This window comes from Zonotrichia leucophrys, chromosome 3 (genome assembly GCF_028769735.1).
Source record: "Zonotrichia leucophrys gambelii isolate GWCS_2022_RI chromosome 3, RI_Zleu_2.0, whole genome shotgun sequence".
Taxonomy (NCBI): domain Eukaryota; kingdom Metazoa; phylum Chordata; class Aves; order Passeriformes; family Passerellidae; genus Zonotrichia; species Zonotrichia leucophrys.
This window is the reverse complement of record NC_088172.1, coordinates 35454073-35473023: the sequence shown is the minus strand read 5'-3', so window position 1 is coordinate 35473023 and position 18951 is coordinate 35454073. Positions and strand designations below refer to the sequence as shown.

The 18951-nt window shown below is 41.7% G+C and overlaps 1 protein-coding gene across 3 annotated transcripts in view; it reads right to left on the bottom strand.

The window, feature by feature from the left end:
- The window catches only part of KLHL29 (kelch like family member 29), a 388164-nt gene that overhangs the window by 222990 nt on the left and 146223 nt on the right, over positions 1-18951 (bottom strand). For all 3 annotated transcript variants that reach the window (XM_064707789.1, XM_064707787.1, XM_064707788.1), the window contains one exon: positions 17894-18199. In XM_064707789.1, coding sequence (XP_064563859.1) covers positions 17894-18154 — 261 coding nt within the window. In that variant the 5' untranslated portion in view covers positions 18155-18199. The remainder of the gene's footprint in view (positions 1-17893; positions 18200-18951) is intronic.

Below are 18951 nucleotides of genomic sequence, written 5' to 3'. Positions count from 1 at the left end.
TTACATGCACATTTACGGTCACAGAATCATAGAATACCTGGAGTTGGAAGGGACCCACAAGGATGATCAAGTCCAACTCCTGAGCCTGCACAGGACATCCCAAGAATCCCACCATGTGCTCTCCTGAGAGCTTTGTCCAAACACTTCCTGAGCTCTGTCAGGCTGGTGCTGTGACCACTGCCCTGGGGAGCTGCTCCAGTGCCCAACCACCCTCCGGGCAAAGAAAGCTTTCCTAATATCCAACCTCCTCCTCCTCCCTGACACACCTGGTTGTTAAAATACCAGCACTTAGGAAAGTGTCCAGCTATGGTTCCCAGGCAGCAAGTCAAGGCTTGCTCAGCAGGCTCAGGAAATTACTTGGTAATTTGGCCCAGGGAGTACAAGATGGACAGACACAACCAAGTCTTGTCCCTATGCATGCCTCCAGGCACTGATGTGAGCCTGAGGAACTCCTTCTCCCTTATGGAAGCAGATTGTAAGGATCAGGCAGATTCAAGCACACTTCAGATCTTTTTGTTTTGCTCACAGCAGCCACCTGCCATGGATATCTCTCCCTAAGAAACAGCAATTCATCTAAATAACAAAACCCATACTAAAGGGTAGGGATGAGGACAGCCATCCTGAGCTCAACAGGGCTGCTTGCAGGCAAGCCAATGCTTCATGTTTTATCACGTGGCAGAAAGACAAAGATACACATGGTAAATGAAATCCTCAGGGTGCAGCTGTGGGCAGTACATTCTGAGGAAGGATGCATCCAGTGTACCTGCAGTGTCAATCCTACTGGAGGCAGAGTACTGAGCTGCATGAATGTACAGTCTCACCTACCATGACTGTTCTTACCTTTTATGAACTGATTTAGCATTAGCACCATAAAACATGCTTTAACATTATCACAGTACCAGTGAAATATGGCAGCTACTTTGGACAAAAACTTTTTTTTAATGGTCATCAATGAACTTTGCACAGACTTTGCGGTACCAGGGCAGAAAGGCAACACAGCATTTTTCTTTGATTTTCAAAAGACATGTAGCAATAAAAATCTATTAAATGAAACAAAGAACTTCTCAAATGCCAGGAATGGTCTAGTCCCTGCCCTGCAGAGCTCACATCCAAAAATGACAAGAGAACGACATGTGATGAAAATAACACAAGAAACAAGCAAGTAGATGACAGGTAACAATGTCGAGTAGTACCATATGTGTTTCTGCACACACACTCCCGAAAAAGTATTTGGCAAAAGTCTGCTCCTAAATACAGATGCATTCAGAAATACTGACAATCCAGCCATAATCAGAGGATTAGTCTTTGCCAGCATCATGGTGGTAAATAGTTCTTTAGGAGAAATCCTCGTACAAAGAGGCCGAGGGGCTTGCAAACAATCTCTGGAAGCACATGCCAGGCATAGAGGATAAACACAGCATTTATCAGAAAAACAAACAAAAAGGTAATCAAAACCAGAGTCCTTGGAAAACAGATGGCAGGACTGAGGACACAAAAAGATACATGGGTGGAAGCTGAATAGGGGGTTGCTTGAATGCTTCTGACATTTCTTTAAATGCCAGCTCATAATTACGACATCTTCACTACCACCTTGGAGGTAATACAGCCCCTCCTAGCAGAGGCCCCACGTTTTGTGGAGAGCTGCACTTCAGCATTTTGAACTTCCGTCGTGTTTCGTCTTTTATTCTGGTGAGAATGAATAAGCAAACAGCAAACTCCCACTGAACACCTACTACTTCTGCTTCCATTCCAAGGTTTCCTCGTTGTTCAGTTCAATCTCTGGGTTCATTGTACAGATTCAGATGAAGAGTTACACACTGAGAAGCACTGGTAGATAAGTGAGAGAAAGTGCAATATTTAAAAAAGTTTGAAGCACACAACATACCCTATAAACACTCCACTGGAGAAGGGGAAATGAGTGGGGTGTAATCTTCTGCATAAGTTTACATGTGTAAAACCTATGCTAATAAAAATCAATCCTCATTCACTATTTGAACACAAATCCCATTAATAATTCCATTAAGCTATCACTTCAGCTCATTATTTTACCAGTTTGCAGTTCACTATGTTCACTGACAGCATCTGCTGCTTTCCCTGAGGAAGAGGGGGGACAAGGCCACGCAGTCACATTCCTGTTCAACGCTCTCCCTCGGGCTGGCTGTTGACAGGCACTCAGAAAAAGGGCATTTCCACTCTGTCCTACCCAGAAACAGGGTACACGGCCTTCCAACACACCCAGCACCCATCCCACCACTCACCACCCAACATCCATGCCCAAATTCAGATTGCCAATTATCAAAGCTACTCAGCATGCTTGCTCTACACTTTACTAAGTAGATACCTTAAAAAGCAGGAGGGAGGGAGGGAGAGAAGAAAATCGGAACTGACATACAGACAGTAATACATAACAAGCAACACAACCTTGTCTTTTACAAGTAAAAGCTTAGAGGGTACTGTGGACACAGGACAGATCTAGACAAAAAGAAAAACTTCCCTCAAAACCAAGTCCCACAACACAACACTTAAAACATGCTAAACATTCAGGGAGGCAACAGATAACATAATCACAATGCACAGCAAGGTCCTCAGTGAAAAATGCGTACACGACTCTTGAAAGGTTATTACAGCAAATTTAAGCAAACCAATTGCACAAAGACCAGAGAGCAGCCAAACAGAGGTTTTCAGGTCTTGTGTTCTGATCACCGAAGCTCATTCCACACGGCTCAATTTGATCTAACAATCAAAAAGTCAAATGATATGAAGAAAGATATTTCCTCCAGTAAATTGAAAACGGTGGAGTGGGAGCTTATTTAGATTTGCTTCTTGCAACAGCATTTCTTCCCTTCTGTGTCCCTCCAAGCAGTGCAGCTCTCACAAAAAGATTTCAGCAGTGGAATGCACATTTGCACACTGGGCATCTCTGTACTCTCATTCTGTCCAGGAACACTCACCTCCAAAGGAAAAGCAAACAACCAGGGCACTGAACACAATGAAGCAGAAACACAAAGGGAAAAGAGCTGAGAAAAAGAAGCTCATTTCCAACAGTACTGAACAACTACCCCAGGCTAACATTGTTACATTTGACTGAACCTGACTGGCAAAACGCCCCACTATTAACCCCTAAGCTCTTCATCAAATAGACTCATGAACTGTTCTTCTACAAAGGTATGATAGCTTCAGCAGATTTTATGGTTGATTGGATGAAGAAAGTGAGTCCCCCAGAGGTCTTCAAAATCTAACACCAAAGGTGAGGTGCTCCAAGCTTTGTTTCTACAGCCTCTTCTGAGGGGAACTATCTCAAACATAACATATGGTTATGGATTTCTCTCCAGATGCCATCATAAATGGACCAGCAGACATTCCCTATGAGAAATGCTTCAGATAAAATATCTGGCACTGTGAATTGTCAGCACTGGTAGAAAATCAACGCCAAATCCACCCCACAAGAAGACACACTTACTAACAGTGCTGCTCTAATTTTGTTTGCCCACGCTGTGGCTGTGCTAGAAGGAGTGTGTGGTCTGAAAAAGCCACATGTGGGAACACTAATTTTGGTTCATATGATGACTAAAATGCTGAAGCTGAACCAAAACCTCAGGTCTCTCTTGTTGCAGTGCTAGTAAGATGTGCCAGGAAAGTGGTCTGGAGCTCTCTGCTCATGGAATCAGGCAACCTCCATTAATAAAAGGCATTCATAATTCATCTTGAAAAAAATCAAGATGCATACATAACTGTACCTCAGGCAGCTGGAAACGGAAGCATGAGGATGAAAACAGGGCAGGACAAAAGGATACAACCACACTTCTGGAATTTCCCCAGTCCTGGCAGCTAGCGTAGGTTTATTGGGCTTTCATTGGTAGAAAGCAGTGTTATTTTCTATTCATTGCTGTGGTGAGAAGAAAAGAGACAGGCTACTAAACAAAAAAACAACTTTCCAGGTAGTGAGAGGTGCTTCTACTTCAACGCTTAATGGCTGTCATGATCTTTCATACCAGATGTATGTTAACATCTGTCCAATATCTAACACAATCTCTTATTTCCAGATACAAGTGAAAATACAAAAATAATTTCCTGGCACAAGGCACATCTACAGAATATATTCATTTTGATACAGAAACTCAATTTGCCAAAAATTGGTGGCCCATGTACAAAACCTTGACAAAGATTTCTGAAAACCAACTGACAAAACTCCATAGAAGATACATTTCTAGACTCCCTTAGATTATGCATTTCCATTTTTTAATTGAAAAGTGAGTTCACAAACTATTCAAGCTGCTGTGACAATTTTCAGTAGGGTCAGACTATACCATTTTGGTGCACAGGTACACTGCCCTAAAGCAAAGACAAAGTGGAGATGTGCTTGTGCTCCTTATTGTTCAGATACAACTCAGTCAAGTATGAAACTGTGGAGTCAAGTAAAACCAATTACACTTCCCTCAAACACAAAATTGTCCCAATAACTAGAAAACAAAACAGAGCCAGGACCTGTTATACGGCTCTAAGGCCAAATTATATGGCCTGGCCACGTTCACAGGATTATACACTTTTACCCTCCAAAACAAGGTGGCTATATCCAAACTGCCAGTTGGGAATGGCTGCTGGCTCTTGCTAATCCCTAGGCCATGCCTGGGAATTGTTTATGACAGCACTAGCTGGTCCAGGCTGAGCACAAGGCAGAGCCTGTGCTAACAATTTAATGGTATAGATGGTCAAGTTCCAGCTCTTGGGCTTGTGCCCTGGCACTGCTTGATCTGCACAGGGAGACCTCGCCAAACACAGTTGTACTGTGAGCAGAGCTGGCTGGAAAACAGACAAAAAAAGAGCATCCAACCAAATTTAAATCTTGAAGCGTAGTCATGATTCCCTTCATTATTCTTCAGGTTTTGTTTTGTTTTTGCTTTTTTTCCTTTGTTTTCCAGATAGCCCTATTTCCACTGAGGTGTTGCATTTGCCAAAACAACAGAAGGTCAAAATAGTTGTGATAAGTACCCAGCGTGTTTCATTTCTTACCATGATTCAGTGGCAGTAGCCAACAAGTGATGGTGCTTCCAGTACAGTCAGGAATGCTGTGGGAAGTGTCAGAAGAGTTTAAATCAAGTGTCTGATGGAAAATGAGACAGGACGAGAATTATGTCGAGACTGAAGTATAAAGGTAAAAAGATAAATGAATTAAATTAATTGGTCCACAAACTTTGCAGTGTTGCCTAAGCTTTGCTTTGTGTCCCGGTTCAAAGAGTTGGATGCAAAAAGCGCACTGCTCAACAACTGCTCTGACTGCCTTATCTCTCTCTGGTTTTGAACCACTTTCTTTGATCCATACCAAAAGAATGATACAAAAGGTCTTTGCTGCAGAGCAAATTCACTCCCTTACCAACAGCTCAGAAGGTGAGTGAGCAAGACTGCCTTTGCAGACTTATAGCCAAGGTCAAGGTGACTTCCATAACTACCTTTGTGTGGCAGGTGCCACCTCTCTCTTCTCTGAAGGAAACATTTTAGGAGAGTCTAGACTGACTTTCTTCCAAGACTTTTCCACAGCTTTCACCACCAAAAAATAACCAACCTGGTTTCATGGGAAGGGGCTCTGGAAGGTGACCATGTATAATTCCTCTTCAGAGCGGGCAAAGACAACACTGGATTGCACAGGGCTTTGACCACTTGAATTCTGGGTAGCACCAGGGTATGCAGCAACATCTCAGTGTGAGCCATTTTTTCTTCCTTCCTTCCTTCCTTCCTTCCTTCCTTCCTTCCTTCCTTCCTTCCTTCCTTCCTTCCTTCCTTCCTTCCTTCCTTCCTTCCTTCCTTCCTTCCTTCCTTCCTTCCTGCCTTCCTGCCTTCCTGCCTTCCTGCCTTCCTGCCTTCCCTTCCCTTTCCTTTCTTTCTTTTCTTTTCTTTCTTTCCAGAAATTCCTTTGCTGATGTTTGTGTGCATTGTCTTTTCTCTTTCCACTTCCACTCCTGAGAGGACTCCACTGCACTATTTTATAGGACAGCCACCTAGCACAACCTGAGGAATAGGGGTCTGTCTGGGTCAATTTAGAGTTGTCATGCTCTACTATTTGACTTCTGGTTATTTTAGAAGGGTCCTCTGTCACCCCACCTGGTGCACGGCATCAAAGAGCACCCCCCAGTCTCTACAGAGCACTGACACCAGACTTGAACTGCCCTGTCCCTTTGCAAAGCAACCACTGGCAACTTACAGGAAAACTTGGGAATGATCCACCTAACACAGAAATGGAAATGAGCACTAAGAGAGAATTGGGATTGTTCAGCCTGGGTGTTATTTAATTGCAGCATTCTGGTACCTGAAGAGAGCTGACAAGAAAGCTGGAGGGAGACTATTTTACAAGAGCATGGAGTGACAGGACAAGGGGGAATGGCTTCAAACTTAAAGAGAGTAAGTTTTGATTAGGGATTAGGAAGAAATTCTTTACTGCAGGGGTGGTGAGGCACTGGGTGGTGAGTTGTGGCTGCCCCATCCCTGGAAATGTTCAAGATCAGGTTGGACAGAGCTCAGAGCAACCTCCTCTATTGGGAGGTATTCCTACTCATGGCAGGGGGTTGGAAATAAAAGTCCCTTCCCACCTAAACCATTCTATGATTCTATGAAATGAATTTATTGTAAAATTTGTAACAGCTGTACAAATCATAGCTGAGATGACAATTTGAAATATCATTATCCTGCAGCGCTCCTGAGCTAAACTTTATTGCACAGCAGTACAATCTTTCTAAGCAGACTGAGAAAACAAGGTGAATGGCAGCTTTGTAGGTTGCAAACAATGCATGTGTGATCCATATCTTCAAAACCTCTACACATCTGTGTCTTAATCAAAGCAGTGCATCTGAGATAATTATTCATATGCATGATGACCCTAAAAGTCATCAATTCTACACATCAGACACTTTGGTCACAGGAAAACTATCAGTAGGATTATTGTGAGCAGTAGAAAAAATGTTTATGAAATGGAGTTTAAAACTTCATAAGCAAGAATGGAATTAATACACTCAAATTTTCCTCTATAATCCAGCTTGAAGAACCTTGCAAAGATAAATGCTAGACCTTTAAAAGCAGGGATGATAAAGATAATTAATGGAAGCTTAGAAAGATAATAATGTCTCAAATCCATGTGGGGTATAACTATTGCTCAGCTTTTGAGGAAAAGGAAGATAAATTATTCAGTCTTACTCCATCCCAGCATGAAGCAAAAATTCTAAAGGAAACAAGCTGTTCAAAAGCAAAACTGTGATGACTATGCCAAGATAGGAGTTAGGCTCAGAAGACCTAAAATAAATCCAAAGTTCTGGTATTTATTGGCCGATGAGGATTCTGGGTATTGTTTTAAAGTAAATCAACAAAACCTCTGCTTTAGGAAATATACTGAAGAGTTGATTCAATTCTAGGATTTTGTCAGGATATTATAGAATGCTTTTGGTTGGAAGGGACCTCTGCAGATCATTTGGCTGTCTCCTGCTCAAAACAAAGCACATTTTGATGTTAGGTCAGAGCATTCCTTGTCATGTGCAGCTGAGTGTACAGCGCTTCCTATGGAGATTCTGCAGCTGTATTGGGACTTTCCTCAGTTCTGGACCCTGCACCTACACTAACGTGTAACAAACAGGAGGAGCTTGTAGCAAGGTGGAGATCAGTCTCTTCTCCCAGCTGACAAGCAATAGGACAAGAGGAAAGTTGCACCAGGGGAATTTTAGACTGGATATTGGGAAACATTTCTTCATTAGAAAGATTTATCAAGCATTGAGAATAGGCTGCCCAGGGAAGTGGTTGAGTCATCACCCCCAAAGGTATTAAAAGATGTGCACATGTGGCACCTGGGGACATTGCTGAGTGGTGGCTGGGCAGTGCTGGGCTAATGGTTGGATTCAGTGATCTTAAATAAAGATCTTTCCCAACCTAAATATTCCTGTGATTTTATAAACAGCAAGAAGCACTGTTTTACTGAGAGGATGACACAGCACTGGCACAGGTGGCTCACAGAGGATTGGGGTCTCCTTCCTTGCAGATAAGCAAGATCCTCTGAACATAGTCAAGGTGAACCGGCTTGAGCAAGGGGGCTGGACCAGACAATCTGCAGAGGCTCCTTCCAACCTCAATGATTGTTGTGTTTCACTTGCCAGCTGACAAATGTTTCACTTGATGTATTACTTCAGTGGTTTTGAAAGCAGGGGCTTTGTATAACCCTTTAGAATTAAAGGATAACATTAATTATATATAATATGATAATGTAAGCAGTATATAATCTTAAACATTCAAATGATATAGCCAGGAAAGCTGCTTCTTCTGGGTGTGTTTGTGCAAAAACTTAGTCATAGTAAATATTATTCACATACTTCCCAGTGCTTTGTTTCAGGATTACCACAAAAGACCTGGGATCATAAACAGTAAGAAATAATGCTATGATATGAAGAATTTATTACTAGTTACTATTCATTATTTATACGGTGGGTGCATATCATTTTACACACAAACACCAGTTCACAGACAGCATTTATTTCTCTGCAGAACTTCTACAAGCTTTGTTTTCCAAAGTGAACCAGTTTGGTGATGCTAAATAGTAGTGGGTAACAACCACATATGTTTCATCTTGACAGGAGCAGAGAACCACCAAAACCAGCAGAGGCAGACCAGCCTTTGGGAGAATTTGGAATAGTCGGTTCCTCCAAACCAAAGCAAACGTGCATTTTGTTTCCTGAAAAGTGCCCACTTCATCCAAGAACAGCGTGTTACAGCAGCTAACCACTACTTGAACGTTCAGTAATGCCTCAAATTCCAAGAGAAACCCCAACAAAATAACTTGCTTATCCTTTTACACACACTCCTTTTAAAAGAAATGTGAGATTATAAATCTTCATCAGAGCTGCTTCTGCAGAGTGAAACCAGAGTCAGGAAAAAGTGTGAGGAATTCTTTCCATGGTCTCCCTTACAGCGCTCTCACAGGCATTGACAACTGTGTAAATCCAGGGCATTGGGAATATTTCTCTGTCTGCTCTGGGGTGCCCTGACCCCCAAGGGAGCACTGACTTTGACCCTCATTCATGAAGAAAGTTTCCTCGACTTCAAGATAGACTAGGATCCACAAAAGTGTGAAACAAATTATAGAGATTAGTGTAGGTGTATAACTTAGTAAGAAATTTAAATTTTAAGATTTTTAGTATGTTGTAGATAGAAGCAAAATAGAGAGCACAGACTGTCATCCTAGGTTTCTTCTTCATGCTGCTTCATTCTTCTTCATGGGTTTCGGTGGCATTTGTAATTAAGCAGAAAAGTCCGCATTGCAGGCTCTTTGAAATCAGTTATTGAGTTTAAAAAAAAATAATTTAAGTGTCAATTATTAATGAAATAGTTTAGTCTTAAAAGACCTTGTAACAAAAGATTGTTAACCATTTTGTGCCTTCTAATAAAAAGCTGCCAAACTCACAGTAATGAAACTGTTTTGCTAATAAAAAATAATAAACACTGAAGTCCAAACACAAATTACTATCTCAAGTGCCTTCAATCCAAACCCAGAAAAACTGACTAATATCCCCAAAGGCAATGAACCTGTTTTGCCCACTCCCAAGGAAGTGGGTCCGTGTACTCCCATTTCTGCAGGAGATGTCTGCCCCTCGTGGCACTGTGGGGACGCAGGGACATGGCAGCTGTAACAGGACTCCTGGCACTGCCGCCCTCCCTCGCAGCAGCCCAGCCTGCCCACACCTCACGCCACAGAGTCACAAGATCCCCACGCTCCTCTTCGAGGTCTGGGCATTTTTTCAAGAGGATTTTCAGGATTGTAGACAGGGCAGTGGTGATGTTTTAACGCCAGTCTGGAGTGTCAGCCCTGGCTGATCAGAGCTTCCCGGTATGCCCGGGGCACTCCAGGCTGTGCCCAGGTTTGAAGGTGCAGCACCCCCGGTTCAGAGTGCAGGGTTTAATGTCCTGTTTATCACTCCCAGGGACACATTTATTTTTGTGTCTGTCAGCTTCACAGACAAGTGCTGCATCAAGGAGGAACTCAAGGCCCATGGTAATCATAGGGAGAAGCGAAGCTTTTCTCCCTTCTATTTCTTTCTTTCTTTTTATTCATTTGGTTCATTTGTTTTGCAAGCTGAGGAAACCGATGCCATCAAGAAAATACTACATTTGTCATATATATAATGCATTTTCCTTCTGCTGTGCCTTAAAACTGCGTCTTATAAAAATTACCATTGTTTTCCTGTTGTAATAAAAATTATGGTATGCAGACATCCCACCCAAACAGTTGAACAGCCCTCAAACTGTTTACATCAGGCTCCTTTATACCTCAATCAAGCCATCCATTCCCTCAATGATTTCTCTGACATTACCCTTTTCATGCAACGCCAAAATCAGAAATTACCTTGCTGAGAAAGTATCAGCTTTCTTGAAAATAATTTCCAGGCCCTACCTATTAAGCATTGACAGCCAAATAATAGGAAACCACCAAGTGATTCCCTGCAAAATTCTTTTTGTGGCCGTGTTTGATGCTGACAATAGCATTACATTCCTAAATTACAGCAACCAACCTCAGGATTATATGCACCTATGACTCAGAGAACCTGCCCTCCTTTAGAAGTGCTGCTCCTTGGAAATAAACCCTCTAGTAACCCACATCAAATCACAGGCAAGGCAATTCCCAGGCCTTTTTATCTTGACAGGAGGCTGGGACAAATTTTATAATGAAACACCCATGACTCCTGAATGACAGAAGTATATATTTTGCTTTATTTTGAATGGACAATCTGAAACTAATACATGTGAAAATGATGCAATGCTGAGAAAGAAATAAAAAAATAAAAATAACTCTCAATAATTTCAAAGAATCAGGCACTTAAATCCTGGCCAACACAAATTTTATTTAGGTTTTATGACTGATATTTATTCCTTTTGGAAGTCAGGAGATTTTTTTCTTTAAAGTGCCAAAGCCCAGAAATACTCCTTTTGCTTTATCCAAAGCTGTCATGTTTATGACCTTGTAAGTATTTGGCGATGTCAATTAGTGCTTCAAAAATGCTGCCTTTCATCTTCAAATGGAACTGGGCCTAGAAACGGGCCAGACCTCTTAGCTCTTTCAACAGATGATAAACACACTGCAAGTAAAAAAATCCCAGCAGCTTTTTATGACTTTATAGATTAATGAGCATGCCAGGGCTTTCCAACCTATTTTGGTCCAATAACGTATCTGCTAAAGTTGACAAATAAAACCCGCATTTTGTATGTTCCAGTTTCTGCAGTACTAAAAAATATGTACAGATGCATCTGAGAAAAAATCCTGAAATGAGATGGTAGGAGGAAGTGGCAGATCATCAGCATAGTCTAAGCCCTAGGGCCACAGATCATTAGGAACAGCCTTTTAGAGAGGAGACTGGAAAACACCTAAGACATCTCCACTTCCTTCAAAGGGAAGAATCTGTTCCTCTGCTTCAATACCTTCATCACATCAGTTCTGGAACCCATCACCAATGTCCCTTTGCTCTCTTCTGCCCTGGTGCTATGAATACAGCCCAGGAGCTGTAACTTTTCTGTAGTGGCGTAATGCGATTACTTCAGCAGAAGTCACTGCTCAGATCAATTCACAGACATTTTTTGTCAATTTGTATTTAGAGGAAAGAAGAATGTGTCCTGAGAGTCAATGACCAAATCTATCTGTTTCCTCCTCTCATTCCTTGTTCATGCTGTTGATTCCTCAAATGCAACTCCGAAAGTAACTCTCTAGTTTGAGGATACAAATACGATACCATAATAGGCTTTTTTTTGGTGTACTCTGCTGGTTTCAGCCTTGCTGGGCTGGTGTGATGGCACATCATGGCCAACATAATTCACTCTGTCTCTCTCTCCTTGCTTGCAGACTACTCACAAAAGCCTCAGTCTGGCAGCTGCAATCCAGTTAAATTGTGTGTCAGCCCAAAATGTAAATTTTACAAGCTTAGTGAGTTTTCAAGCCTGAAGAACCAGGAGAATGTGATTTGGGTGCCAGGGAAAACCTGTCCTTTTATTCTGTTACAAACCATCAATGTTATGTACTCTGGGCATTGCTCTGATTTCCTAAGCATTCATGTCATAGTCTGCCATAATCAGAGCTTCATGCGCATCAGAAGTCTCTGCTTAGGTGGGAACAGACTTGCATCTCATTTACCAATGAAACATGACTCTATTTTAGAAATGTGTCCAGAGGTAAAAATGTGTTTCTGGAAAACAAAAAAATCACTGCTACAATTTTACATCCAGCAACTGAAGCCTTGTGTACCATCACAGTCATTTGCCAAAAGAATCTGAGGATCTTTAAAACAGCTTTTGCCACTGGACTGTGCTTGGACTGGTCAGCTATGTCATGTCCACATCAAAGAATCACCAGGCTGTTATCTGAAATGGTGACAAAAATATGCCAGCTCTCAGTACAAATCCTAGGGGAGGGGAAGAACAGCTTTCACAGAGAAGCTGGAAGAGCAAATCCCATATATTTCATCACTGCATATTTTGACTGTTTTCTAGCAACTGTTGTATTCCAATATTTATAATCTCTCTCTTTATGCAAGCATCTTATGTTTTATAATAAAACGAGTACATAAATTTCAGTTACCGTAGCAAAGCAAATTGTTGTATGTAATTAGTCATGTACAACATAAGGCGTAACTTGAAAAACAATTCGTGTTTATTCTTCCTCTGCTTAATCAATATTTTAAATATTTGTGGAAGCTGTACACCAACTTTGCAAATCACCACCTCGTAAGTGAGAGAAACAGAACAGACAACACAAATCCTGCAACCTACTGCAAATCATCAGCATCTGACAGGCTGCTGTTCAGGGAGCTACATTTTCTTGGCCCGTGAAAGAAAGAAGAATATAACATTTTACTTCTGAGCTGTTTCCCTTTATTCCTTCTTACAGTGCATTCCTCAGCCACACTGACTTGTTTTTCCTTTACCACAAGAATTTTCTTCCCTCTCCACTTGTTTTTAATGCTATTTAGTTAGCACTGATGCACAATGTCAGTGGTGGCTACTTCTCCGCCTGCAATCCTTGCCTGACTTTCCAGAGAGGTTAACAAATGTTTGATCATCACTGTCTTCCCTCCCACTGCATAACCCGTGGCTAACCACAGTGGGATAAACTCTGGTAGCAAAAACACACAAGTCTTAAATACTAAAGGAGTGCTGTGAGAACAGGAGGCCACAATCACACCTCAGTTACACTATTTAAAGACTTAAAACTGCACAGATATCCCTGAGCTCAGCTAGAGAAAATTTTATCAAAACTGAAGACTGGTGTTTTTGTAAAATTTGTCATAGGTTTAACCTTGAGAATAACAAATCATTAAGTGTTGGGGGACTGAAGAATCAATTTATGTTCCAAGCAAAGGGTTTTTTAAATTAAGGCTGAAAAAAAAATTAGGTATCGCCTGGTGGTGCACAGATTCTGTTGATGTATCAATCTTTTCAGGCATTTAAAAATAATATAGAGATGATAAAAGTAAATGTTCTATAACCAAAAAATCTCTTGGTAATAAAATTTCAAATTACAGTCCATGACAACACTTCTAAATTGAAGCTGTGATACAGGAGCTTTGATGGAGAAAATTGTACAAGTAACTCGCAAAGTAATTCGGAAAAGCAACAAAGAATGAAGGTGCTGCTGAGATGAACAGAAAACATAGCTGGAATGGTGTGCAGCATCCTTAAATGAATTTCAGACTGTTTTGTTGCCAATATCTTAAGCAGAGCTGTAATCTTATAAGGATTTCTTGGATAGTTTCCATCGACCAATAAATAACCTCACTACAGAAAAAACCCCAAACCCCACCAAGTATAGAACCAGCTCTGAACTCAATCATCATACATGGCTGAGCTCAGAGCCTGACAGATTGATCCAAACACAGAGTTTATTGGCGAGATTTCCACCTTCCTATGGACTACTGGTAGAGGGGTTGAGGAAATATCTCTGACTCATCCCTCCAAACTGCGCTGCCTCTGGGTGCCAGTCTGCGGCCCAACCCTTTGGGTACAGAATTAGGGTAGAAAAACCTAATTGAGTAAAAGAGTTGAAACTTTGCTCATAGTGGCACAGAATGAGCAGAAAACCAAAAATCCCTGCCTCTGGGTGCATCACTTTCCCTGTCAATATACTGGGTGTGCAGCATCAAACTATTTCTTAGAGGTGATGAGGCTTAAATAGTCTTTCTGATATTTTCTGGCAGACTCCAATAAAATGTGTTATAGCAGTGCAAAGAATCATTTTGTTCAGCAAAAAAGCTTGGGAATAGACAGCTTTTCTGTTTAAATAACTCAGACCAAACATCCATAACCACTTAAAGGTGGCAGATCCACTAAGTGTGATTTGTACCAAAGCATCTGTGGTAAGAAGGTTACAGGTACGCTTTGAGAATAAATTTCAAAGGTCTGAGAAGTATAATTAGTTCTAAAGTTCTCCTACACATTAATAATTAGTAATAAAAACCTTCTAAAGTCCTCCACAGAAAGTAAAAAGCTCTTCCAGAAGCATGAGAACATAGACCAAGCCCAACCCCCTCACAGCTAGTCTTACATATCCTAAGCTTCTCCTGATGATGATTTCATTTTTTTCTCTCCTTTCCAATGCTTTTTCTATTCATATCACGTAAGTCTGGCAAAGTCTTTAATCTTACATACATTTACATAATTTTAAAGACCATGGTTCAGCCAGATTAGGTAGACTAGTGGTCCTTAAAACAATTTATCTATAAATTCCCTGAACAATCATCATGCAGCAAGTCATACAGTCCAGTTACATGTCAGAGAGAAAAGAAGTTTTTTCCCCCATTTTGAATTTGTCACTTTAGGATTCAGTTAACCTTGAGCTGAAGGATGGGAACACGACCAATATCTGCCAATGCAGGTACCCAGAAGACAGATCCTGTCAAACAGACTTCGCTTCAGTCTTTGACAATACTATGGCTGTTTGATAATTCATAACTAAGGACGATGCCATGTATATGTATTTTTAATAACTACTGATTTAAGCACTTTGGCAAAAAAAGTCTGAAGCAATTATTGGCTATAAAGACATGGAAACAGAGGAAGGGAGCAGTTTTATCCCCAGGCAAAGGAATGGTGAGTCTGAGGCTGAAAGGATGCATATGGTTTGGGTATCTAAGTTTTAGCACCCATATTTTCAAAGGGGTACTGGTGAAGAATGGAGGGGATGCAAAAGATACAGAGTTATTTGAAGGCTACTGAAACTGGTCAATAGAAGGAAACAAGAGGAATCGCAAAAGGACTGAGAACAGACTAGTTGATTTACAAAAAAAAAAAAAAAAAAACAAAGCAAACTTTTAACTGGGAAGATAACAAGCAAGAAGGAACCCAATCTGAAGGGCTACAGATGGTAGCTCTCTGTGGTTCGAGACTGTCAAACCAGCTCTGGAAGATATACTAAAGCCAAAACTGGTACCTGCATGGGAGAAAGAGCCCCTTCTGACCCCAGCCTGGGGCAGCACTGGTGCCTGTACTTATCTCCTTGGACAAAAAGTCAAGAAGAACCAGGCTATCAATCTCCTGGCTTCACGGCACCTATCCAGTGTTCACCTCTTGTGTGGGGCACACCCTCGCCACTGAGTTTAATGACCTGCCATAGTGCTGGGGGAGGTCCAGCCTGCAGAAGGGCAGCTCAGCAACCAAGTATCTCACTCCCAAAACAGAACTAACAAATCCAGCTGTTAGATGTCACCTATCCCCCATGACCTGGTACCCAATAAAATTACTGACACAAATTGTTGCAAAAGGTAGGCAGGCTGTGATCTCTCCATAGCTCAAGGCAACTAAGCACATGCTTGTTTATTGTTAAAGTATTGTTGCATTTTTAATTCTTATTTTTTATTTTTAAAAGAAAGCAAGTAACCACATTGTTTTTCTAACTTGTGATCTCTTCAATATATAGTTGCAATTTTTTGTGCCTAGCCATTAGCTGGATTTTTCCAGGGAAAAGCTTTGGCTGGTTACACTGCTGACCACAAGTGTAAGTCTGCTGTGTATGAGGGAGAGACACAGGCAGGCAGGGTGAACAGAAGTGTGCATGTGCACCTCATGTTTTTTGTGACACCATTTCACATTATTAGTAAGAAGCTTGCTAGGCACCATACCCTTACATCTCTGTTTACCCTACCTACCTACCTACCTGCCTACCTCTCTTCTTCATATTTTTTCCCTATTCAATACATGCAAGTTTGAATTTTTAGTTAGAGCTCCTTAGTTGATTCGCAGCAGCAGAAGCTGGGGCAAAAACTCTATGCATTTTTACACACTTATTTTATGGGAGATTACACAGCTGATTAACAGTTCGCAGAATAAAAAGTGTCTCCTGTTACCTCCATTCTTGTCTATTTATTGCTTTTGATCTATTCATGCCAAAACATTCTTACTAATGAAAGTCATCAGAAAATTGTCTAATAAGGTAATTTAGAAGACAGTTCACATCTAGCATATGATCAAAAGGCACTTAACTTGCTGTTCCTGCCTCCTCTCCCCCAATAAACACATGGTTTACTAGCACTGATAAGCTTCAAAATTGTTTTGAACATCTGGGAAAAGGGCTGATCAGCTCCAGACAATTGTTGGACTCTAAGCAGACCCAGGAACAAAGGTCATGATAAATGAAACCACTGCTTTAGCTCCAAAATTGCTTCAATCATCTCCAGACAAAGCATGATTGAAATGCATCTATCACTGGATAGCATCTGGAGAACACTAAAAATGTTTTGATCAGAATCTGAGTATCTTCTTCCAAATGATAATAATTTTAAGATGCCACGGCAAATTTTTACAACTACACTTTAGGCTAATGTTTCCTTCTGTAGCATTGACCTTGTTTTTCTACAGTGTGAAAAAAATCAATATAATAATGGTACTGCAGCAAAATTTCAGCTTGCTCTTGGCTTACTTTAAATAACTTCATTGTCTCCTTTCCCTCTGTCTACATCTGCTGCATTTGGCACTTTCAGATATTAAAATGAAACCAAGTTGAAAGAAAATGTTAAATATCATAAAAAGAAACCCAGCAGTGCTTCTGTCTCACTTTGCCAGCACTGTGGTCACCTTTACCATTTGCCAGGTTGTTCTGTTTCCAGCTGTTCTACTTGAATCTGCATGCAAAAAGAAACCCCAGCTTTCTCCAAAAATACCAAATGTACTTTGCAGTTCTACAATGAGTTTGCTGTTTAGTTTTTTAAAGGAAAATGCACCCTCTTCCCTCCAATAATATATTGGAATAAAAAAGCCCAGTAGTTACTAGTGACTTCTGTTCTTTGGTGCTTAACATTTTCTCACTCCTTAGTGTGCATTTTTGCACAAATGAGTGAGCCTGGTTAGAGCAGTTCCACAGATTCACTCCAACCTGCATTAAGAACGAGGCTTTGAGAACCTTACAGGAAACTATCAGCTAAAGGGAAAACACCATTCTGCCAAAATTTAGACACTTTAGACACTTTCCACTCCCTCTGGATAAGAACCACATCCAGTTGCTGTCAACCACAGCTCTGCCTTGGTCAACAGACAAGAAGAGCATTCCCAAAATGGGAAAAACGGAGCATTAAGTTCCAGGGAAAGCCAAAGAAAGCCCAAACGTAGGCAGTGGTAAAAGGAAGGAAACATTTGCTCTGCCTGTGCCTCTCAGAAGCATGGAGACACTCAGTCTTGGAGCAAGAAAGACCTACTCTGGTGTATGTACAACACAGAAAAGAATTAAAAAGACACAGACTGCCCATATAAATTCATTTTCCTACTCTTGGCTATCCCATGAACGCAAGCCTTACAAAGGGACAGATGACGCTCCATCTCTAACATCCCTTCAAGTTATCAACCCCGTTTAAAAAAAAAAAAGGCAAAACAATAAAAAAAAAATCTGGATTCTTACTTTGGTACTGGAAGCTGGGGAGGAGTTGGCCACCAGGCTGGTGATGACCTCGCTGTTGCCGGAGGTGCAGGCGGCGGTGGCGGGCGTGGGGAGGCGCGCGGGCACGATGGGCAGCGGCAGCAGGCCGGGCCGGGAGCTGCTGGTGGTGCTGGCGGCGCTGCTGCAGCTGGTGCTGCCCACATGGGTCCCGTTGGAGCTCCAGTCCCGGCGCTCCCAGCCCGCGCGGTAATCGCGCTCGAAGCGGCTGTGGTGCCGGGACATGGCGCTGGAGGGCAGCTGCGGCTCAGGGGGAACTCGAGAGCCTGCCTGGAAGGGTAAGGACACAGAGGAGTTAGGGATGAGGGCCCAGCACAGGGACTGTGCCCTGCAACCACCAGGCACCACCCTGTCGTGCCTTCTCTGCCTTAGGAGAGCACTGCTTCTCCTCTTTTCCCAGCAGAACAGCAAGACACTATTCACGGTGCCATAGTGAATATTGATCTAGAGCACAAATGAGAGTTTAGACAAGTACAAGGAGACAGTGGAGAGCTCAGTCCCATAGACCTGAAGAAACACCATCTGCCTCTTCATCAAAATAACAAGCAAAAGCACACAAATTGTGAAAAGCCAAGTTTGAAGAAAGTCGTAAGTCAATATTCTGACAACAGGAAAACATTCCCAGCAGCTCTATCTTTCCATTTTCTCAGTAGCCTTCAGATTTTTTCTGTAGCTTCTTTTCTATACCTCACACATGACCAAATATAGATGCTAAAGATCAAGGAGAAAAAAAATCTACCTGCTAAATCTACCCATTACTTCTCTATTTTCAAAACCAATACTACTTCACACAGGCCCTTGTTTGCTAGACTCCTCACTGGAAGCTCCTCCAGGAATATTTCACTCTGTGACACCTCCCCACAGCGAGGATGCCCTACAGGAGGCAGGCCAAGATGTTCTGTCTCCTCTTGTGCTTCTGGCTAGACTTTAAACTCTTAATACACATAGGTGATCTATGACCAAGTTGTTCTATGATCACTCTGTCCTTATCACCCCTCAGTCTTTGTTATCTACAGATTGTA